General features: G+C 38.3%; 2 protein-coding genes across 2 annotated transcripts; one reads left to right on the forward strand and one right to left on the reverse strand.

Moving 5' to 3' along the window:
* Window positions 1–214: 214 nt before the first annotated feature.
* On the reverse strand, window positions 215–14,565 carry LOC121879728 (DNA topoisomerase 3-alpha-like). Its single transcript, XM_042386493.1, has 21 exons — window positions 14,433–14,565; window positions 13,117–13,629; window positions 11,208–11,417; window positions 10,608–10,741; window positions 10,232–10,350; window positions 9,564–9,734; window positions 9,041–9,216; window positions 8,487–8,667; window positions 7,827–8,044; window positions 7,435–7,639; window positions 7,088–7,268; window positions 6,492–6,579; window positions 5,718–5,816; window positions 5,266–5,424; window positions 4,290–4,443; window positions 3,243–3,701; window positions 2,474–2,575; window positions 2,192–2,302; window positions 1,629–1,698; window positions 1,003–1,157; window positions 215–725 (listed from the first exon to the last, which is right to left on the reverse strand). Exons 2-21 carry the CDS (start codon window positions 13,423–13,425, stop codon window positions 568–570), a joined length of 3,459 nt encoding a protein of 1,152 aa, XP_042242427.1. The 5' UTR covers window positions 13,426–13,629; window positions 14,433–14,565; the 3' UTR covers window positions 215–567.
* Window positions 14,566–15,522: 957 nt separating this feature from the next.
* Window positions 15,523–21,139, forward strand: LOC121879683. Its single transcript, XM_042386402.1, has 3 exons — window positions 15,523–15,964; window positions 19,378–19,735; window positions 20,330–21,139. The coding sequence occupies exons 1-3, from the start codon at window positions 15,894–15,896 to the stop codon at window positions 20,516–20,518; spliced, it is 618 nt and encodes a 205-aa protein (XP_042242336.1). The 5' UTR covers window positions 15,523–15,893; the 3' UTR covers window positions 20,519–21,139.
* The last annotated feature ends 1,596 nt before the right edge of the window (window positions 21,140–22,735 follow it).

Here is a 22,735-nt window from a genome sequence, read left to right on the forward strand (position 1 = left end):
TTACTAAAAAATTGAATATTAAACTTTTAAAATTATTGAATAGTATAAACTTCTTGTTATTTACTAAAATAGTAAGAAATTTAAGCCCTAGAACCGATTAATATATTGGCGGACTGATACTAAAGCTGGTTGCCCAGTCAGTGCAAGCGAAAACATGTTGAGGTCGGTTCGTAAGAAATTCGTTAACCGAATTTTTGTTCGTTAACCGAATTGAAGATCCTTATGGAAGGCAGTTCGTTAACCGAGGCGCTCGTTAAACGAGGGGTCACTGTAATGATAGTAGTTCATATTCAAAGACTTAATACTTAACTGATTTTATAAACTTAAATCACTTAGTTACTTCATGTACTTAAAGACTCACTTATTTATTATATATATACTTACTAAGGACCAAACCTCTCTACACCTACTGTCTGTACAATGTTCACTTTATATCCTTTAATTAAAAAAATAAAATAATCTTTTTTTTTACACATCTCCACAAATGCTTAATATGTACAACACAGTACTCACTAATCCGGGTTCTAGTTCTCCGCTTGATCACCGCTTAAAACTACAACGTTGAAATTAATAATCATTCTGTGGGCAATTCTTCCTGTTGTGCCCCACTTCCCCACACACTCCACACTTCCTCTTCTTGGGCTGCTCGCCTCCCTGTGCCGCGCGCTTCTTTCCTCCCCTCGCTCCCCCTCTTTTACCTCCACGTGAATTCCCAAATCCTGAGTCTGTTGAATAAATGATAAACACTAATTTATCTGCCTTAAAATCCCTTTATTATATGAAAACTTAAATAATGTTTTATAATGTTAAGGTTAGACCCCAGCTTAACTTAACCTAACTTAAAACTAACATAACATAACCTGATCTAGACTAACATAACCTAAATTAACTTAACCAAATATAATCTAACCAAAACAAACTTAATTCAACCAAACCTACAATAACCTAATCTAATCTAACCTAAACTAGCTTAACCTAACCCAACCAACAAGAAATACACACCATTATTCCACGAACTGCCTCCTCCTCCTCCTCCTCCTCCACCGCCCTCTGGCAGTTCGTCCGCCCACTTGAAGAACCGACACTGCTCACTCTGGCCCTTGGTGCAGATGTAGAACTCTCGGCCTTTGTTGGGGCTCTCCTTCTTCACCACTAACCTGAAAGGAAAAATGAACTTATAAGAGCTAAAATGATTCACAAATACTCTACAGGAAGACATTTAAGAGCGGTATGGCGGTGATGTGATTGACTCTCTACTGTGTCCTGGGTTCAATCATCAGCCTGGGTCAGATTTGAGAATATCCAGTGTGACATTATCAGTAGGTTTGCTTCTCTAGGTACTACAGTCTTCTCCAGGTACTCCAGTCTATTAAACTATTACTATTAGACTGTTACTATTAGACTGTTACTATTACTATTAAATTATTACTATTAGACTGAGATTCTTATTTTCCTTTTATCTTCATATTTCTTTCTAAACTTTAATCCAATTTCTATCAATCGATCCGTCTATCTATTATTCAACCTAAGTAACCATTATTCAACCTAAGTGACCATTATTCAACCTAAGTAACCATTATTTAACCTAAGTAACCATTATTTAACCTAAGTGACCATTCCTGACTTACTTCTTGGCAGGTATGGAACAATTGCAGAGAACCACACCCTCCTCGGACGGCTCACCACCTCCGTTAAAACCTGCAAACAATAACATTCGTAAATGTGTCGTAAACGTGAGCGGAAACCGTCGAGCGATTTCTTGGTAAACGACGTGATTTTGGGTCATATAAACTGAGAAATTGACACTAGGAAGCTTTCTGAGGGCAAGAAGTATCATAGCAAAATAATAGTAGTTGACATTAAGAAGGATTAATATTGGACAGAAAATAATAATAGCATCTACAGGTGGGTGTGTGTGTGTGTGTGTGTGTGTGTGTGTGTGAGTGTGTGTGTGTGTGTCTGTAGCTTAAAAGGATAGGAATTTTCTTAGAGTATCATTTATTTGCCTTAAATTAATTAGACAAAATAATGTAATTGAAACTAGGGATTAATTACCATATACTTTAATTGAAACAAGGGATTAATTAGGCAATAGAGTAGACTTTATTTGAACAAGGGTAACAAGGGGTCATTTAATTAACCTTACACCTGTACAAAGTAACGACCAACACACACACTCAAGAGATCTTACCTGAAGTGGATGCTCCATTCCATCCAGATGACGAAGCTCCACTCCCTCCTGAAGTGGACATGTAACCGCTGCTACCTCCACCACTTCCCCCCCATCCTCCACTTCCACCTCCTCCTCTACCACCACCTCCTCCACTTCCACCTTGCCATCCTCCACCACCACCTCCTTGCCACCCTCCTCCTCCACTTCCACCTTGCCATCCTCCGCCACCTCCTCCACCACCTTGCCATCCTCCGCCACCTCCTCCTCCACCTCCACCACCTCCTCCACCACCAGCTCCACCTCCCCCTCCACCATCACCACGGTTATCATTTTCGTTTGGGTCCTCCCACAGGAAGAAGTTACATCCGCCTTCGAACTTGTGGCACTTGTAGAACCTACGACCTGTAAACACACAAGACAAAAGTCCATTGGATTATTCCCCGGAGTGTTTACATTTGATGAAAAAGGAACAACATGGTGAAGGAAGAAACAGAAGAAGACAAATATGTGATGAAAAAGGAAACAAGAAAATCATAACTAACATGAGATGAGAGACAGAGACCAATAACTGTAGAGATGGAAGAACTGGATGATCAACCTCACAACAGAAGATGGAATAATAAGACACAGATGATAAAGATGAAGAAACAGAAGAACCAAGAACAGAAATGGAATACTGGGGCAACTCCATTTAAGACCATATTCTAAATCACAGAACAGTAAATAGTTATCATAAATTGAGATATATATATGAACTATACTATACCATAATATACTATTAATTACCTTTGTGTGTGGGATAATACCTCACTGAGAGAGAAGAGGGAATGATAAGTGTGAGAGAAGCAAAATAAATATGGTAAAATAACAGGTGATGAGACAGAGTAAAAATATAAATAATTTGTTCAGATCCTCAATTTACACAGAGACAAGTTTATAGACAGAATGTGGTGTTTAATGTTTAGTTTTTGCATGGATTCAGATTATTTTTACCATGGTTCACTATACACATTATGTTGTTATGTTGAGTCAATTAGTTTAATCTCAGAATACAAGTCAGTAGTCATACCAGTGTTTGGGCCTTCTTTCCGCACGGTGAGCAAGAGGGCTTCCTCGTTACAATTGCACATAATGGCATTATCCCGATCTTCTTGTCTGTTGCCATTCCACGAGAGATTAGTGGGAGGTGATGACCCAACGGTAGTAGAAAAAGAGCCCATGCCGTTTGTGGCACTGTCGTTATTTGTGGCGCCATAACCTTCTCTTCCTCTTCCTCTTCCCTGGCTCCCACGGCCTCTACCAGATGTGTCTGCACTTCTACCAAAAGTTTGGCCTCCTTCATTGTTGCTGCCACCGGCATTATTAGCGGCATTAGTATTGTTTACATTGATACCAGTACTAGCGTTGTTGTTGGCGTTGCCTCTACGTTGGAAGGATATTATTGTCTGCTGGTTGGTGTTTGTGTTTGGGAAGTTATCCCTGTTGGATGGGGCACCTGCTGGTCTGTTCGGGGCCAACTGTCCTCCTCCTGGAATGAGAAAACATAACCTCTTATGACTTAAAACCACTAAAACACTTTACCCAATTATATTATCAACAGCTTCTCTGTACAGATGATGTTAACTGTTCCTGGGACCAATATGATCTACTGTATAAACAAAATATATAACTATGCTCAACTTTTTTCTTTCTTTAATTCCACAAGTTAATTAATTTTATATATAGATGTAATAGTACTGTACAGGGTAATCCAAAACTCACTGTCCTGTACACCTGTAATAATTGGTAATATAGTATAATAGTTACTATATCTACATTGTTATACACCTTTGTCCTATTTACAGTAAATATTGTAAATGATCACAGTAAATCCTGGAAATGGATCACCCCATTCCTAATATTTACTGTACATAGAACAAGATACATAACAACAAAGGTATAACAAATAAGGTGCAACTATACTGTTAACTATTACATGTTCACAGGGGTTGATTGATTGAGTAAGGTACAGTAATTACATCCCTAGCGACACAACAGCTTAGGTCATGGGTCATTTACCACCAACGTTCACGGGGGACATTTCAATAACCCTAAACGAGAGGGCAGCAGCACGCACCTTGTCCCCGGGGAGAAGGTAGAGGTTTGACGTTGATTATCTCTAGAAACTCTGGGTCACATCCTCCGACACAGGTCTCGTACTCGTCGGGGATGTAGGGGTAATACGACCGAGGTTTGAACTTGAACTTGATTTTCTTAGGCGATCCATCACACTGTGAGGAGACAAAGATATCTGTATTGTCTAGGTATTTTATTTATATACCTGCACTGTCTAGGTATTTTGTTTGTATACCTGTATTGTCTAAGTATACATTGTTTGTATACCTGCATTGTTTAGGTACGTTGTATACCTGCATTGTCTATATACATGTGTACTACTGTATACCTACATTGTCTATACTGTATACATATTATCTATATACCAGCATTAACTACACTGTATACATATGCTGAACTGTATACCTGCACTATCTATATATATACTGAACCAATTATAAACTAGTACGATGATTTTACTGAATACCTATCCATCCATCCACCTATCCATTCTTCCATCCACCTATCCATTCTTCCATCCACCTATCCATTCTTCCATCCACCTAACCCTCCATCCATCCACCTCTCTATCTATTAATACAGTATTTCTATTAATCTAGGCGTGATGGAGATATAATGCCTCTTGTAGATGTAACACACATTACGATGATGTTAACAAAGTGATTATGTGTTTGGATGTGTGGATGTTGTAATGTTGATACACTAGGTTGGGTTAGGTTAGGTTAGATCAGGTTGGCTTAGGTTAGGTTCAATTATGATAGGTTAGTTCAACACAGATCAGGTCAGGTTAGGGTAGGTTAGGTTTTGTTAGGTCAGGATAGGTTAGGTTTTGTTAGGTTAGGTTAAATTATAATAGGTTAGTTTAGCATAGGTCAGGTCAGGTTAGATTATGTAAGGTAACAATAGGTTAAATTAGGATAAGTTGGGATAGCATATGTTAGGTAAGGTTAGCATAGGTCAGGTCAGGTCAACAATACCTGAGAGCACGATTCCTCACAGATGGAGGCGGCGATCACCATATTGGGGAACCAAATACACGAACGACACTCTGGGAAGCCTTGGCACGTGATGAAGAACGCACCATCACGCTTTTGTTTCACCACCATGTCACACCCGCACAACGCACACTTGGACACCTGCCGCATGTGTACACCTTATATTATGTATCAGGGCACATAGAGGGGTCATGGTTCACAGAGTATGGTATGTATCAGGACACATACAGGTCAGGTCAGGTTAGATTTTGTTAGGTTAAATTTACACAGTTTATGTATCAGACACATAGAGGAGGTCATAATTCACACAGTATATATATCAGGACACAGAGAGGTCATAGTTCACACAGTTTATGTATCAAGACACATAGAGGTCATAGGGTCACAAAACACATATAGCTACCAGGAGTTCAGGACACAGACACAATACTCACAGGCGTAAACTGTGGTATGTCGGGGATGGGAACGTCATCTGGGCGTTGGTGAGGCTCCTCGTCCAGAAACTTACTCAAAGCCGTGTCGATCTTCTTAGCCTGGAGAGACCAATGATACGTTTGTTTACAGATGACTAAGCATGAACTGTGAGTGATATAGGGAGAGTGGGTAGCATATTTCCAGGACTATGGGGCGAGTCAGTAGCATATTTCCAGGACTATGGGGTGAGTCAGTAAAGTATTTCCAGTACTATGAGGCGAGTCAGTAGCATATTTCCAGTACTATGGAATGAGTCAGTAATGTATTTCCAGTACTATGGGGCGAGTCAGTAGCATATTTCCAGTACTATGAGGTGAGTCAGTAGCATATTTCCAGTACTATGAGGTGAGTCAGTAGCATATTTCCAGTACTATGGGGGGAGTCAGTAAAGTATTTCCAGTACTATGGGGGGAGTCAGTAAAGTATTTCCAGTACTATGAGGCGAGTCAGTAGCATATTTCCAGTACTATGGGATGAGTCAGTAATGTATTTCCAGTATTATGGGGCGAGTCAGTAGCATATTTCCAGGACTATGGGGTGAGTCAGTAACATATCTGCATTACTGTGGATAGCATAAATGTTGGTGAATATAACTAAAGTAACAGTACGGAACAAAGACTAAAAATAACTGAATAAAGGGGGGAGAGAGAGAGAGAGAGATAACCTCAAAGTAACAGCGACAAAGTTATGATAATATTTTTTGTACAACACCTCACCGGGTCACAACTACACACCTGCCGTAATGCCTCCACGAAGTACTGCCGATATTTAACGATCTGTTCCCGCAGTACAACGTCCGGCTCCTTCGTTCCTTCACAGATTCTGCATAAAAAAATGAAGAAGATTGAACAGATAAGTCGGAGCACCTGATGATTTGACACCCCAGCTTATTTTTACTAATGACTTGACACCCCAGCTTATTTTGACTAATGATTTGACACCCCAGCTTATTTCACCTGATGATTTGACACCCCAGCTTATTTTGACTAATGATTTGACACCCCAGTTTATTTCACCTGATGATTTGACACCCCAGCTTATTTTGACTAATGATTTTACACCCCAGCTTATTTTGACTAATGATTTCACACCCCAGCTTATTTTTACTGATGATTTGACACCCCAGTTAATATTTACTAATGATTTGACACCCCAGTTTATTTTTACTAATGATTTGACACCCCAGCTTATTTTGACTAATGATTTTACACCCCAGCTTATTTTGACTAATGATTTTACACCCCCGCTTATTTTTACTGATGATTTGACACCCACCTAATTTCAGCTAATCACATAAGTATCAAATTAGTTTACATCCAACATTTCTTACCTCTTCAAGTCTGCCTCCAGTTCAGCTCGTAAGTTGGGTTTTGACATGTGGAAGCCCATGGCATCGTACCCTTCAACCAGGCCCATGCCGAGCTGGCCGGGCACAAACCGCATGTCCTGTAGTCCTACGTACGAGCGGGATTTAATCGTCTCGATGTGATCCGCATGAGTGGCATCCGTTCCTGCGGATATAAGAAGGGTAAATTAATCCGTCCATACCTCACAGTGCACTACAGTATTAAGGTTCCCACGAGTTACAGAATATCAACCTCCAGGCAAATTTTCACAAGTCTAACCCCTGTACTGCAAAATCTCATTGTTTATACCAAGTGAACATAAATTCCTCACCAATGCCATGTTTCTCCATAAGGGCGATCAGGTCTGCTTCAGTCAGGAGAGCCGGCGGTGAAGTCTCTCCATCGGTCATGTCCACCGAAGTTGGGGTGAATTCTTGACCCTCCTCGTACCGTGGCATTACCTTATCACTCCAACGATCGTAATGATACACCTCCAGGTAGTTCCGCTCCAGGATAATAAGACCATTTGCACTGAACTGGAGGGAGGGAGGGGGGAATATAATGATGGTTAATACATCAAAGGAACACCTGAGTATTAGACACCTGAAATGGAGGGAGGGAGGGAGAGGGGGATATAATGATGGTTTATACATCAAAGGAACACCTGAGTATTAAACACCCCAGCCAGAGTGTCAGTAAGCCCTGCTGTTAAATAATACTCACCAGTTCACCCTCAATGTCAATCTCGACGATGGTTTCCGTGCCCCGGGCGTCTTTACTCACACAGGCCAGGAAGTGTCGTACGATGAACTCATAAATCTTCTGTTCGTTGCCTTGTAGCGTTGAGACATATTTAGTTGGGTGGATGGGAGGATGGGCCTGGTCGGACTTCTTGCCGTGGCGTGGGTTGGGCCCTTCTTCTAATACTCTGCCAGCGAAACCTGACCAAATAGTAACATTAGTTGGTATGTACCAATAACACACATTAACTAAATTCCTATATAAACGTTTGGCATTAATTTCTATCAACACAAAATAAACTAAATAATTCCTATATAAACGTTTGGCATTAATTTCTATCAACACAAAATAAACTAAATAATTCCTATATAAACATTTGGCATTAGTTTCTATCAATAACACACAATATTAACTAAGATGCAGTACCACAGGTCATGCCCCTCACAACACAGGTGGTACTGGTGTTATATAAGGAACCCACCCACCCCACCTCCTCTCAGTGTGACTCTGCTTTAAACACACATGGCTAGGGCGTGACTAATGGCTTTACAGATGACGAACTCAACAGGGTAACGCAAGATGAATTTGAGGACCTCACATACAGCACAGTACACCCACTTCCTTAACACCTTCTACACCCACCTCCCCAATTCACATCGTCTGTCTGCATCTGTACAAGAGGTCGAAGGTCCAGCTCCTTGGGGAAGATGTTGGTCTCTGTTCGTGGGTAACTAATATATCCCTGTGTGTAAAGTTTCTCTGCAATTTTCATGGTTTCCTTTGCGTTGATGCGTAGTTTCCGTGACACCAACTTTTCCATCTCCTGTAGGGTTGAGGAATTTTGTCAGTTTGTTGGTATATTCATTTTATAACTTGGGAGAACACAACTGGTATAAGAATGTAAGAATGTATAAACGACACGAGGAAGAACTATTCGAGTATAAGCGAAATGAGAATCCATAAAATTTGTGAAATAAATAATGGATCATGTTAAGCTTAGGCACCCCAGCTTATTTAACCAACTAGGACAAGTAATTAAAGAAAAGTAATTAAAGAAAAAACAGCTTGTTTCACCATATTTCACGAACTTGAACAATAAATTAAGAAACAAACAGCTTATTTCATCAACTAGGACAATTAATCAAGGACAAACAACTTAATAACACAATTTTCATACGTCTATACAAATTCCTCACCACTGTGTCAAGGGGCAGTGGTCGCCATTTGGTCTTGTTCTTCGTGGTTATTTTGGTGACTCGAGCTAGTGGGTTCTCCTGGCACTTCTCGAACAGCACCAGACACGCCAAATGGTCAAACAACCGCACTCGCCGCCAATGGAATTCAATGATGCCCTCCTCTCCCGCGTGTGTGACTGGTGGGGACGTAAAACAAGACTGACGTGATGATTTAGACGACTTAGATCAATCTTAACTGATGATTAGGCTAGATTAGGGTGGATCTGGTTAGGTTAGGGTGGATTAGGTTGGGTTAGGATTGGTTAGGATGGATTAGGTTAGATTAAGATTGATTAGGTTGGGTTGGGATAGGATGAGTTGGGTTATTTTAAGTTTGGTTGGATTAGGTTAGGTTAATTAAGTTAGGTTACAGCTAGTTAGGTTAGTTTTTCATTCGGGTACTTAAGTGAAACAAGATGGAGGACTTAATATAAAAACCGTACAATGACTCAGAACACGTCCCCTCTAAACACCCAAACAATACCTTTAATCTTCCAAAACTGCTGAGGGATGAATTCCTGGATGGCTTTGTATCTCTCGACCACAAACCCTAGAGTGGGAAACTGACACGACCCGTAACTGATGAGAGTGTCGACCAGAGTCTGCGGAAACACCTTCTGTAATCGGAGCGTCTGGAACCTCGTGAATGCAGCGCCTGTCGTATAAAAAACAAACATATAATTAGATCCAATTCCTTCAATATGGGGATGCTACTTTTCATATTTTATTTGGCCAATACCTTATGATTTTATTCAGCTGAGAGAGGACCCCATACACAAGGGGTTAAAAGAATACTTCCAATAACTCCTACACTTCGGGGATGCCACTTTTGATATTTTATTTGGTTATTCAGGAAAGTGGTTAATATTTGTAGTTTGGTGTTATTATCTGAAGTACAGTGCAATATAAACTTTGTGGATCATTTAAAGATTAGCCTGCCCCAGATTGTTACACTTGATAGATAATTAAACACCCTAATGCTACCTGGAAGGGTTAGATTAGGTTAACATTTGCATAGTTAATCCTTAGGTGAAATAAGCTGGGGTGTTTAATTTTAAATTGAAATAAGCTGGGTGGACTAATCTTCATGTGAACCCATCATCCTATCACTGTACTGTACTATAAGATGCTGTAAGAGAACGTCACACTGACCTATTCTTAAGTCCAGTTCAGATCGCACGTCAACAGCATCATTCTGCCGCTTGTCTGGGGGCCCAAGGGTCTGTAATGCTCGCTGGATGGACTGAAAGGTGATCTCTGAAAACTTGGCCCTGAAATACAGATATGGTAATGAGGACTTGTGAAGAAATGTATACACACACACATATACATACACACAACATAAGCATATATAACAAATCACACACAGGCACATAACACGCACACACACACAACACAAAACAAACACACATACATGCACAAACAAGCACATATCACAAAACACACACAATATCAATACAAGTGACAAGTTTAAATTTAGGTAAATAGATGTTAAAAAAAAATTATTAAAAAACAATATTCAGTATACCTTAACACGAACAGGTCCGGCTTGACGGCCTTACACACGTCGATGATCTCAAAGCCGATGTTCTCCCCCTCACGATCACAATCCGTCCAGATGATGAGCCGGGACGCACGACGGACCTCTCTCTCTAGTGTCCGCTGCAGAGATTACAGAACGTTCTATATTTTGTTGATTATGATGTGTATAAAGTGTTTACAGTCGAGAACGTTCTTTATTTTGTTTACTCTGACGTATATAAATTGTTTACAGCACTAGTTTATCTATTAATTTTGTTTTGTTCTCAACTACAAATGCAAGAATGTTTTTGTTCTGTAGTAATTTAACAAAACATTAACTTTGTGAAATGTTATAACTCCAGGTCTGATCTCTTAACCTAACCCCCAACCTAAATTAACCTGACCTAACTGAACCTAACATAACCCAACCTAAATTAACCTAACCTAACTCAACCCAAACTAGCCTAACTCATCCTAATATAACTTAATATAACCTAACCTAAACTAACCTAACATGACCCAACCCGACCCAACCCAACCTTAACTAACTAACTTAACTGAACTTAACTCAACCTGACCTGACCTAGCTTGACCTAAACCAACTGACCTTAATAGGCTCCCTATCTTCGGGACAGTTCTTCACCATCGGAGCATCGAACAGGCTGAGGGGACTACAGCCCAGCCATTTGCGGAAGGTTCCTGTAAACGCGTGATTCAGCAGATGACCTGACACGGACGTCATCACCATTTGACACTGTTGGCCACTTATCATTGTGTCGAATTCATAGATCTTGTTGTAAACGCTGTAACCATCCCTCTGTCATCATAAATAAATAAATAAATAAAATAAACATATCTATACAGTTCATATTAATTTGTATACAGTATATAAAATTCTCTTATCATCTACAGGGTGTGTCAGAAAATTGCATACACACTGCCTTAAAGATTGTCCTCTACCACATGTGATCTCCCTGAAAATTTGTAAGGCGCTGTTATACATTTTTCTGAGACACTTTGCATATAATAATCTGGATAATATATTTTGTATGGCTGTTCTTCTTCTATTTTTGTATGGAGTGAACATACAGACAGCTTATGTATATGTGTACAGTGGTCCCTCGGTTAACGAACACAATTCGTTCCAGGTCGTTCATTAACCGAAACCATTGTTTCAATGGGATTTTGGATAATTGGTTCCAGCTCACCGAAAATTACATACAAACTAAAAATAAATGCAGTAAAGTACACTTACTTTGAGGTGTGCATGTAGAAGGCTCCTGGTTGATGATGATGATGATTGGAATTAGAAGTGGGGGTGGAGGAGAAGGGAGAAGAGAAGGAAGTGGGGATGGAAGAGAAATCACCCCATGCTTCGTGCCGTCATTTCACCCATAAAATTTTAGGTTCACTCGGTGTAATTCAAGATTATTTTCTTTAAATCAACACTGCACTGCACTATATATTGTCAATATGTAAAATAAATTTCAGAATGACCAATAATTGTACTGTAAAAACGTAAAAATAGTTTATGTTCAAGAGAGTCTCAAGCAAGATGTTACCTCCACTGAGCAGAGACACAAACTGACGCCTGCTGGGTGAGTCAAGTGGCTGTTTGGCGCGCTAAAAACTAGTTTCCTGTACTTCAATTATGTTTAATAATTGTTAAAATGACTAAAAAATTTAATATAAAACTTTTAAAATTATTGAATAGTACAACCTTCTTGATATTTATTCAAATGGTAACGAAATTAAGCCCTAGAACCGATTACTGTATTGGCGGACTAATACTACAGCTGGTGAGCAAGCAAAAACATGTTGAGAAGAATTTGTAAGGAATTCGTTAACCGAATTTTTTTCGTTAACCGAAATGAAGATTCTTATGGAAGGTAATTCATTAACCGAAATTTCGTTAACCGAGGCGTTCGTTAACCGAGGGATAACTGTATAACTCAACATACATTCCTACAAGACATCATTTGATTTCTATGTGAATGTTAGAGAAGAAAGATTGGATCACCTGAAGATTATACACCCAACGTATTTGACCACCTGAAGATTAGACACATAATTTATTTCATCTAATCATTAAACTCACTTCATGACAATCTGCTGTGAAAACTTTATGAGCAGTTACAATTGATGCAGTAAAATTATCAGGTTACGTAAAAGGAGTTTAATTATCCGGTGGAATAAACCGGGAACTTTATCTTCAAGTGATCCGGTCTGTGGTGGGAAGATATGAAGGATATTAGGTCATATAAAACAAAAGAATAAAAGTATGCATAAGAGGTTGAAGAGTCCACTACTGCATAGAGGAACCTTAGGACACAGCACTGAAAACAACTGTTAGTACATAAACTCCCTTCATAAAGTATCTCTATGATTCTGTGCGACACAATATAGGACGAAGGATTTTGTTGATAACCCTAATGAGACAACAGGAGTCGCAGTGTTCATCGCACCTCTCAGTTAAGATACTATCTGGAGTGAGTGTAAATGTTCGCATGACCTACCCTGTTGTAGCCGCCCCTAGACAATATTTCTGCGATGCTTTTTGCCGCATCGTTCTTTTCGGCCACATTGAGAATACGGACCATCTTGGCATCGACCTGTGTCTTCTCGTCGTGGCAGAGGCGTGTGACGACATGTAGCGGCCGAGTCCGATCACAAAGTGAGCCAGGGTAGAGAGACCTCCTCGGTCCAGCACGTGGCGGCCAGAGCTCAGGTTGTTGACGATAAAACTTCTGAGCAAAAGTAGTAAAGTTCCTCTTGAGACTAACACTGAGTAGAAGAGACAACTTGGAGTAAGGACTTGTGAGCATCTGTGTTGCTGGGCGCGAGGTGCATGACAGTGACGAGTGACCACGACAGCAACAAATACAAACGCTGACGATCTACAGGTACTGTGATGATGGCAAGCCAATCTAGGCGTTCAGGCATTTAAAAATTTTATCAGACGTCAGTTGACATCCCGAGCAGCGGGTCATTCTCACACTCTACAGGACACACATCTGGCTGACCGTATCCTAAAACAACATAAAAATCAAGGGTCAATTTATAGTAGTAGTACATCGTTCTTTCTTTTTATACTAGTACACCGTTCTATCTCTCGGTGTTCAGAATGTTTCCAAATGTTTAGACAATTCTAACACATTTTTCTTCTATGATATTTCAAATACCAAAAGACTATAACCTAACTTAACCTACCCCCTTTCTTCCATATAAAAATAAAAAAAACATAGAAAATCACCAAAAACAAACCTACCTAATCTAACCTTAATTTCAGATGAGAAATCATAGAAGAAAAATGTCTTAGAATTGTCTAAACATTCGGAAACATTCTGAACACCGAGAGATAGAACGGTGCACAAATATAAAAAGGCCGAATCAAGAAATACTAAATCACCCCAGCTTATATCACCTTCAGATTAACCACCCTTAGGCTAACTTAATCTAACATAACCATTCCCGCCAAGGATGTATTAGGGTGGTAATTTTTAAGGTAATCCAACACACCTTTACAAATCACACACACACACACACACACACACACACACGAGTCTTTAGTAAAAATATTCATCCTGACATCACTTACAGTAAGTGCCCATATTTTTTTACATTAATGCATATCTACCCATCAGTCTATCTACCCATCAGTCTATCTACCCATCAGTCTATCTACCCATCAGTCTATCTATCTATTTAATGAGCCAATGAGAATTAAAAAGACGATTTTACTGATTCTATGTCCAATCTTAACGGAGTATATCTTCACCTGTTAAAATACTTAGTAACAGGTAACACCAAACCCAATCTCTATTATAACAACCTTCTAGTCACACGTGTGTCCTGTTGTGAACTGAAACACAGCCTTGGCCTATAACTGTCTTGTAATTGGTGATAATCTTCAATAAATACAAAACTCCATTACGAGTTGCAACTTGTGGTTCATACCTCTTCTTGTTTACATGGACCCTAATTCATGTTATAAAATTACCCCGAACACTAATATGGTATTATTGATAGACCACAAAATGACAATACAAAGATCTATTAGACAACTTAAAAAAATATTCCATTATTATTGCATTACTGTTAATTAATTACTTATTATATGTGATTAAAGTGATATATGTCTAATTGTGTTCGTAGTAATAATCTAACATTAAACAACTCCATGTTTGATTATGGTGATTCCGCGCCCAACTATTTTTTTACTCTAGGACAGATGAAAACGTCATGAAATCTTCAATTATCATACACGTATTCTTTATCCTGTATGTACTCTAGCGTATGTTATAATATTTTATAATAATATGACTCTAATACACAATAAAGTTGCTTTTATTGTAGTAATCTAATAATATGCACGTTGTAAAGTTTCCTGGGGTAAATATTAGTCAAGTGTGTTGCTAGTCATAGAGACCCTGAGTATAATACAATTAATATTTTTATTTTTTATTGTTATATTAATATGAATCCGATCAATATATTATATTATGTACAAACTAACTTGTAAACAAACAAATAAATAAATAAATAACTGTTGAAACTTTATATAAGCACAATCGTGAATAGTTTCGTTGATTGCATTATATAACTAAAAATATTGAATTATATTTATACTATGAATTATTTATAATCTTCAACAAACTATTAAATAAGATTAACAGAACATTACCAAGATAAAATACATAAAATCTGTAATAATCTGACAGAATTTGGGCGACTGCATTCATGGTGTATATAATGAACTTACGTAAATAACAAGTAAATAACAGTAATTATAATCTAAATTAACTTATGAATGTTAATTAAAACTATTCAGAGTGCAAAGAAAATATATAAATAAGAAATAAAAGCTAAAAAAAAATTTATATAAGAGAGGGAGAATCTAATGCAGGGAACTAGTGCCAGTGGAAGAATCAAAACATTAGGTTAAATAAATACCACGAATAGACTTCCTTAACTATTCAAATTCCCAATTATAAATACCCCACCTAACCCAGCAATATAAAACTACCATATAATCATAATTTTTCATTATTTTAGGTCAAATTTACCTTAAGGTCATCAGTTTTTAGAAAATTATATTGTGATGTTCGTGGATAAAATAATCAACATTGGTCATCTTACAGTAATCATGTCGACTGTAAAACTATTGTAAATATTTCTTATATTTCCTTAATTGAGTCAAGATCACGATATATTCAGTAACGTGAGGAGAATCAGGGACCAGAATAAGGACCGGGAAGTGATAAGTTGGTGATAATAAGACGAAATAAGGAAGATGAACATGGCCACCGGATTACGTATTTGTATCAGCCCGCAACTACATTCTCGTCTTATATCAATTAACAGGTAAATTACGCCCCGTTAACAGGTAAAGTTCTCCCGTTAACAGGTAAAGTTCTCCGTTAACAGGTAAATTACGCCCCGTTAACAGGTAAAGTTCTCCCGTTAACAGGTGTATTGGATAGAAGGACACAAGGTGAGATAATTACCAGGTAAAGGTAACCAAAACTAAATGGTTAGATAGGTAAGGTTAGGTAAGTTAGGTTGAATTGGTTAGGTTAGGTTAGGTAGGGTAGGTTAGGTAGGTTAGGTTAGGTTAAATAGGTAGGCAAGGTTACGTTGGTTGGTTTGTTAGGTTAGATAGATAGTTAGTTAGGTTAGTTGGTTAGGTTAGGGGTCTAATTTTGTTAACACTTCAAATGAAATGTTGGTAAGGAAGTTCTCAGTTGTATAGTGAAGATAATAGATGACTGTCGAGCGAGTCAAACAAACTAACTGTAATTATGTTGTCTGTCTGTACGTACGAACTGTATATACTCCTATCAAAAACTATCAAAGTTGTAATTCCTAAAAAAAAATTTGGATTTTGGGATGATATCAACTATTTGTGTGTACGGGAATTCTGCACTGCATTAAAATTTATTGTTAGTCGATACACTGAAATCTCTATTTAATTAACTATACAGAGATAAAAGTCCATTATATCGTGGGTCCGTTAGATGTGAAACCTCCATTTAACGAACTATATAGAGATGAAAGTCCATTATATCTAATGAACTCCATCTAATGAACTACTGTATATAGAGATGAAAGTCCATTATATCGAGGGTCCGTTAGATGTGAAACCTCCATTTAACGAACTATATAGAGATGAAAGTCCATTATATCTAATGAACTCCATCTAATGAACTACTGTATATAGAGATGAAAGTTCATTATATCGAGGGTCCGTTAGATGTGAAACCTCCATTTAACGAACTATATAGAGATGAAAGTCCATTATATCTAATGAACTCCATCTAATGAACTACTGTATATAGAGATGAAAGTCCATTATATCTAATGAACTCCATCTAATGAACTACTGTATATAGAGATGAAAGTCCATTATATCTAATGAACTCCATCTAATGAACTACTGTATATAGAGATGAAAGTCCATTATATCGAGGGTCCATTAGATGTGAAACCTCCATCTAATGGATTATAACGAAGAGAGAAGTCCTTTATATGAAGGTTTCATTATAGTAAAAAATTAAACCATTTATTTTTACAATGAATTTGGATCACCTGAAGATTAACCCTCTCCCAGCTTATTTCACCTGAGGATTAACCTCCCAGCTTATTTCACCTGAATATTAACCCTCCCAGCTTATTTCACCTGAAGATTAACCCCAGCTTATTTCACCTGAAGATTAACCCTCCCAGCTTATTTCACCTGAGGATTAACCACCCCAATACTACCTGAAGGAGTTTGATTGGGTTAATTTTATGTTTTTTATCAGGTGAAAAAAACCTAGGGGCTAATTTTCACATGGTATAGTACAGTCTTACAGAGTTAACATGTTACTGTCACTAATGTCACAAAGTTAACATGTTACTGTCACTAATGTCACAAAGTTAACATGTTACTACCACTAATGTCACCTTCTCTGTCATAATTCAGTTCCAGGTTCCACCCTAGACTGACTGCACTGGCTCACAGAACAAAGACGACCAAATCACCACCCGCAGAGGAGATAGATTTAGACGAGCCGATAAAGTTCTCCACGAGTCGAGCGGCGACGTGGAAACCTCGAGACACTTACGGACGCCACCAGGAGGAGGGCAAGAACGTGTGGCTGCAGCCGGTCGTGGTGAGTCTAAGCACGGCCATTTTCCTCCTGTACTTCTGTGTATTCCGCCAAGAGAACGACCTCGACACCAAGCTGACCAAGACTCTGTTCGACCACATTGACGGCCTAGAGGAGAAGCAACTGGAGATTGCCCTGAAGCACAATCTGGAGACCGGGCAGGACACGCGTGCCATATTAATGAGACTAGCAGAGATCCAAAATGCCAAGGAGGAGACTGCAACGGAGACATCGGAATCGTAGTGTCCACCGCAACATTGTACAGCACAGTAGTTTATGTGAAGAACGAGAGGATGACCTAAGATTAGGCACTCCACCTTAAGTCACCTGAAGATTAACCACCCTAATGCTGACCTAACTGGATAATCCCACAAGGTAGCATTAAGGTGGTTAATATTCAGGTGAAATAACCTCAGGTACCTAATCTTCAGGTGATCTGGACGAAGTGGAGGAAATTCTATTTTTCGAATTCGCGCAGTGTGTGTGTGTCCCTGTGCAGTACCAAATTGAACAGTGGTGGTGAAGCCTATGAATGTGTACTGTACATCTTAACTACTGTGAGAATATTGTCTAGTCGTAAATTTAGCCTCACCCTTGCTGTCCAACTGATAAAAGTACTTACTGGGGCATCTAATTAAACTAATGAGGCCTGGTTACTTGTGTTGTGGATATGTTTTTTTTAGGATACTCATGAAATATTTACTGTTCTTTCAGACTAGTTAAAAATAAATTGAAAATTATATAGCGCTTCCCACTTTTGTAATAAATATGTAGAGATCAGATTTGTATCATTGTTAAATCTCTTTACTGAGGTTTGATCTCCTAAAGATTAGCCCCCAGCTTAATTCACCTTAAGATTAATCACCCTAACACAGTAGCATTAGGGTGTTTAATAATCTGGTTAAATAAGCTGGGGTGATAATCTTCAGGTGATCTCTGATAGTGCATAGGTTTACATTCACTCAAAGTATAGTAACATGTGGTGTGAAAATTAAAGAATAGTTCCAACATTTCTTATTAGTGCCTCCTATTATCTTGAAACCAATTAATGGAAATGGTGTACATGTACCATTTATGTTAATTTATTGATATTGTTGATGAAAAGTTTCCTGTTTACTTTGATCACACACAGTATAGTATGTGGTGGGGGTCAAGCCTGTCTCCGTGATCATCGTTACGGTAAATAAACATTTCTCTCCTATGTCTTGATTTTTATTGGGATGTTGAGTTAATGTTTCCCTCTTAAAGGCCTTGTAACACAGAAACACACATCCTCTCACACCAAAATAATTCCCAGGAAACAGAATACGTTTAGTATATTAGTTTCCTGAAGAAGAATATCAATAACTCTGGTACTGAAAAGTCTTGTTAACTTTACATATTGTTTTTAGCTGGATAATGAGATAAATTTTATTAGTTGTAATCAAGTAGCATCTATTTAGTTATTACAATGATCAATTTAAAGATATATTTTCAAATTATAGCTGTAGTATTAGTTAATTTAAAATCTTAAGTAATTATAAATGATGTTGACTTTGACAGCACTAAAGTCATGAGAATTTTCTAAGCAGTACTGTGATTCACTTGAGGAAATACCATGTTGACGGATGTTACTCTGTGTTGCAGGGCCACACCAAACGCACGTCACTACACGCTCAACTATAACAAACCTCAGACGTCTAGCAAACCAGGCGGTGATACGCTACAATTATTAAGAGTGAGAGGCGGCAGCTGTGTGGGGAGCTATCAACCCATACGTTATATTGCCGAATGGAACACTAAACGTTCTGTCGTGGGTTTTACCAAGATCGAGACAATAGTCGTGTTATTCTCCCTCGGCACGTTCATGGTGTACTTCATGTATCTGAGAGAGTCCAGCGATATCGACGAGTACATAAGTCAGCCCATCTGGAAGCGAGTACCAGGGATTGATCCAGAACGAGCCGAACAGATGATGTTGGTGGATAAACACTTTGGTTTACAGGTGGGTCACTAATATACCATGTTAGGTCTTACCCTGTTCTTGGACTGGTCTAGGTCTTACCCTCATACTGTGTTAGGTCTTATCCTCTTCCTGAACTGGCCTTGGTCTTACCCTCTTACTGTGTTAGGTCTTAAGTCTTACCCACCTCTTATATGACCAATAAACAACAGCTTCAGTGCAAAAGGAATAACTGTAACCCTTTTGTAAGCTTTTCTAATGGGCTAAACCTAACCTAACCTAACCTTTCTAAATATGTAGTAACCACTGTTTAATGAGATCCTCCAAGCTACTTACAAGCCTTAAGTAATGAATGAGATCCCTGAGCTAATACAGTACAGTACTGTGTAACCATTATGTATGAGACAATTAATGAGAATCATTTACTGAAAATCCACAAAGGACCAATAAATTGTAAATTAGATACAATAGGGATACTTTTGAGCAACCAGTAAATATTTTACCCCATATAAAGATCATATAAGTACAATTTAACCAGATTAGATTTGTGATTAATGGTGTTTGATAGTACAGTATAGCTGTTTTCTGATCACAGAAATAATTGGAACTTAAAGTCTGGTATGTACAATCTGGCAGGTCGACTTTAGTGAACTGGAGCAGTATAAGAGAGATTATTACGCTCAAAAGCTGGCAGACCTCGAGCAGGAGAAGCAAGAGATACAGAGGCACCAGGAGTTACGACACAGCAAGAATCCTCATGAGAGACCAGAGGCAGGGACCAAATCCTCACCAGGCAATGTTACTAAGATACGCTCAGAAAATTGATGTAATGACCGATCAATCTTCTCACCCAGAAAATGACCCTAATTAGATTGTTTCACTATCATACTAACACCAGCAGCACTACACACTAGTACTGTTACACTCAATATACACTTCCTGCACTCTTAAGTACAGAATCTTCAATATAAGCTGTTTTAAACCTGAATTTCATGATAAGTTTGGGTAAAAAGCTCTTTATATCATTACAGTGCAAACATTTAATAGACAATATGGTGAATATGGTGATAAGGCCCAGTTAAAAAATATAAGCATCTTAAACCTACCTCAAGAGTTGTTCCCTACAGATTAAGTTGATTTACATGTAATAGAACCTTAAACTACTCTAACTAACCTTAATAAAGTTACATTTTACTAAGTGCAGAAACTATTTCACATGAACACATTAACTACTGTACATTTAGCTAAGCATAGACTACACATTCTCAATTAACTACAGTACACTTAATATCTACCTACATTTTCCTAGTCATACTTAAATTAGTGCAATGTATATACTGTACTCGATACATATTTAGTATACCTGTACTATAAATTATATCTTCAGTTACAGTACATATGTGGTTGTGGAACTTATTGTAAACATGAATAAATTATAAAGATTTATTTGCATTTTATTTCAATGTACTTCATTCTGGCTCATATGAATGGGTGATGTTCAAGTTTGTGTTTGGTATTGCCTTTGAAACTTTATAAAGACTTGAACTAAAGCCTCCTTACCTATCATCATTTGTTAGGGGATTAGTAAAAAAAATTGGGGTTTTGAAAGTAGGTGTAAAATGGTGATAATTTATGGGTAATACAGCTGTTAGGTCAATATATTATGTGACTGGACGGTTGGAGGCATTGTGCTATACCTAAAATAATATGCAGTTACCATGGGTCTAGCCTGGCTGCCTGGTGTTACATTACCTATACCCTTGGTGATGGGTTAGTCAAGGTGAACACAAGAATGAATTACTGTACTGACATGACCACACACCATTGTTGACATAATATTGGAGTCAGAATGTAAATGAAAACCGATTCTAAAAGGTCTTTCTATAATCACAGCTTATTTCACCTGCAATTAACCACCCTAGTGTTACCTGTGAGGGGGGTTAGATTAGCATTGGGGTAGTTAATCTAAAGGTGAAATAAACCATGCGAGTGCCAGATCTTTGGGTAACCCCATTGTGCTAAAATTTAACACAAGTCATTTCCTGCATTGTTATAAAGGCAGGAACCAAGAACACTACACACTTGCCATCATCCATTCACTTGTAAACATCACACCTATCCCTCCAAGTACTATATTTCTTCTCCCTATCTATCCAGCACCTAATTGCATTCCAATTTTCCTGTGAATTATACCATTACTACAAATTCCTCACTACTCAGCACATTATGCTTAAACCCTTAGCAATCTTATTTCCCCATCTCCTAATTTCTTTATTTTTCTTCTCTGCAACACACCTAGTAACCTACATTTTGCATCCAATCTATGCTTTTTCTTCTCTGCAACACCTAACCTACATTTTGCATCCAATCTATGCTTTTTCTTCTCTGCAACACACCTACCCAACATTTTGCATCCAATCTATGCTTTTTCTTCTCTGCAACACACCTACCCAACATTTTGCATCCAATCTATGCTTTTTCTTCTCTGCAACACACCTAACCTACATTTTGCATCCAATCTATGCTTTTTCTTCTCTGCAACACACCTAACCTACATTTTGCATCCTATCTAGGCTTTTTCTTCTCTGCAACACACTTACTCTACATTTCCCATTGGATCGACAATTTCTCCATATGGCCTAACTTTATCTCGACACATCCACAGTACTGTACTTTCCACTGTTACTGTATCACTTCCATCCACCCTGAAACTCCTAACCCACTCACTCTATATTCTTAAGTCTCCCTCCTCACTATGTTTTCTCACTCCTACACACCACCACAACCTGCCTTCATTCTTACCAACACTTCACCCACAGCTGCAAAACCTTGTTACTTTCCTCTTTACCAGCAAATATTTATATGCAGTGCTCTTCATTCAGTACTTCCTATACAAAATATTTCAGTCTTGTATTTCCAACCCTAAATTTTCTTCCAGTATTTCCATTGATAATACGTTACATTTTTTTGGTGAAACTGGAGATTCATTTTGGAGGATCAACCAACTTATTGAGTCAAGGTAGATGAGACTAAAGTACCTCT

Source organism: Homarus americanus, unplaced genomic scaffold (genome assembly GCF_018991925.1).
Source record: "Homarus americanus isolate GMGI-L3 unplaced genomic scaffold, GMGI_Hamer_2.0 scaffold42643, whole genome shotgun sequence".
In the NCBI taxonomy this organism is placed as follows: domain Eukaryota; kingdom Metazoa; phylum Arthropoda; class Malacostraca; order Decapoda; family Nephropidae; genus Homarus; species Homarus americanus.

What these genes read in the sequence shown, in the direction of transcription:
- LOC121879728 (XM_042386493.1), bottom strand. Translation starts at nt 13,425, where the DNA reads ATGCTCACAAGTCCTTACTCCAAGTTGTCTCTTCTACTCAGTGTTAGT. An exon ending in AGACGATGTGAATTGGGGAG is followed by an intron (nt 8,045 to 8,486) that starts GTGGGTGTAGAA and finishes CTATTTGGTCAG; the next exon opens with GTTTCGCTGGCAGAGTATTA. An exon ending in GAATGGAGCATCCACTTCAG is followed by an intron (nt 1,699 to 2,191) that starts GTAAGATCTCTT and finishes TATTGTTTGCAG; the next exon opens with GTTTTAACGGAGGTGGTGAG.
- LOC121879683 (XM_042386402.1), top strand. Translation starts at nt 15,894, where the DNA reads ATGAACATGGCCACCGGATTACGTATTTGTATCAGCCCGCAACTACAT. An exon ending in CGTCTTATATCAATTAACAG is followed by an intron (nt 15,965 to 19,377) that starts GTAAATTACGCC and finishes TCTGTGTTGCAG; the next exon opens with GGCCACACCAAACGCACGTC. An exon ending in ATAAACACTTTGGTTTACAG is followed by an intron (nt 19,736 to 20,329) that starts GTGGGTCACTAA and finishes ACAATCTGGCAG; the next exon opens with GTCGACTTTAGTGAACTGGA.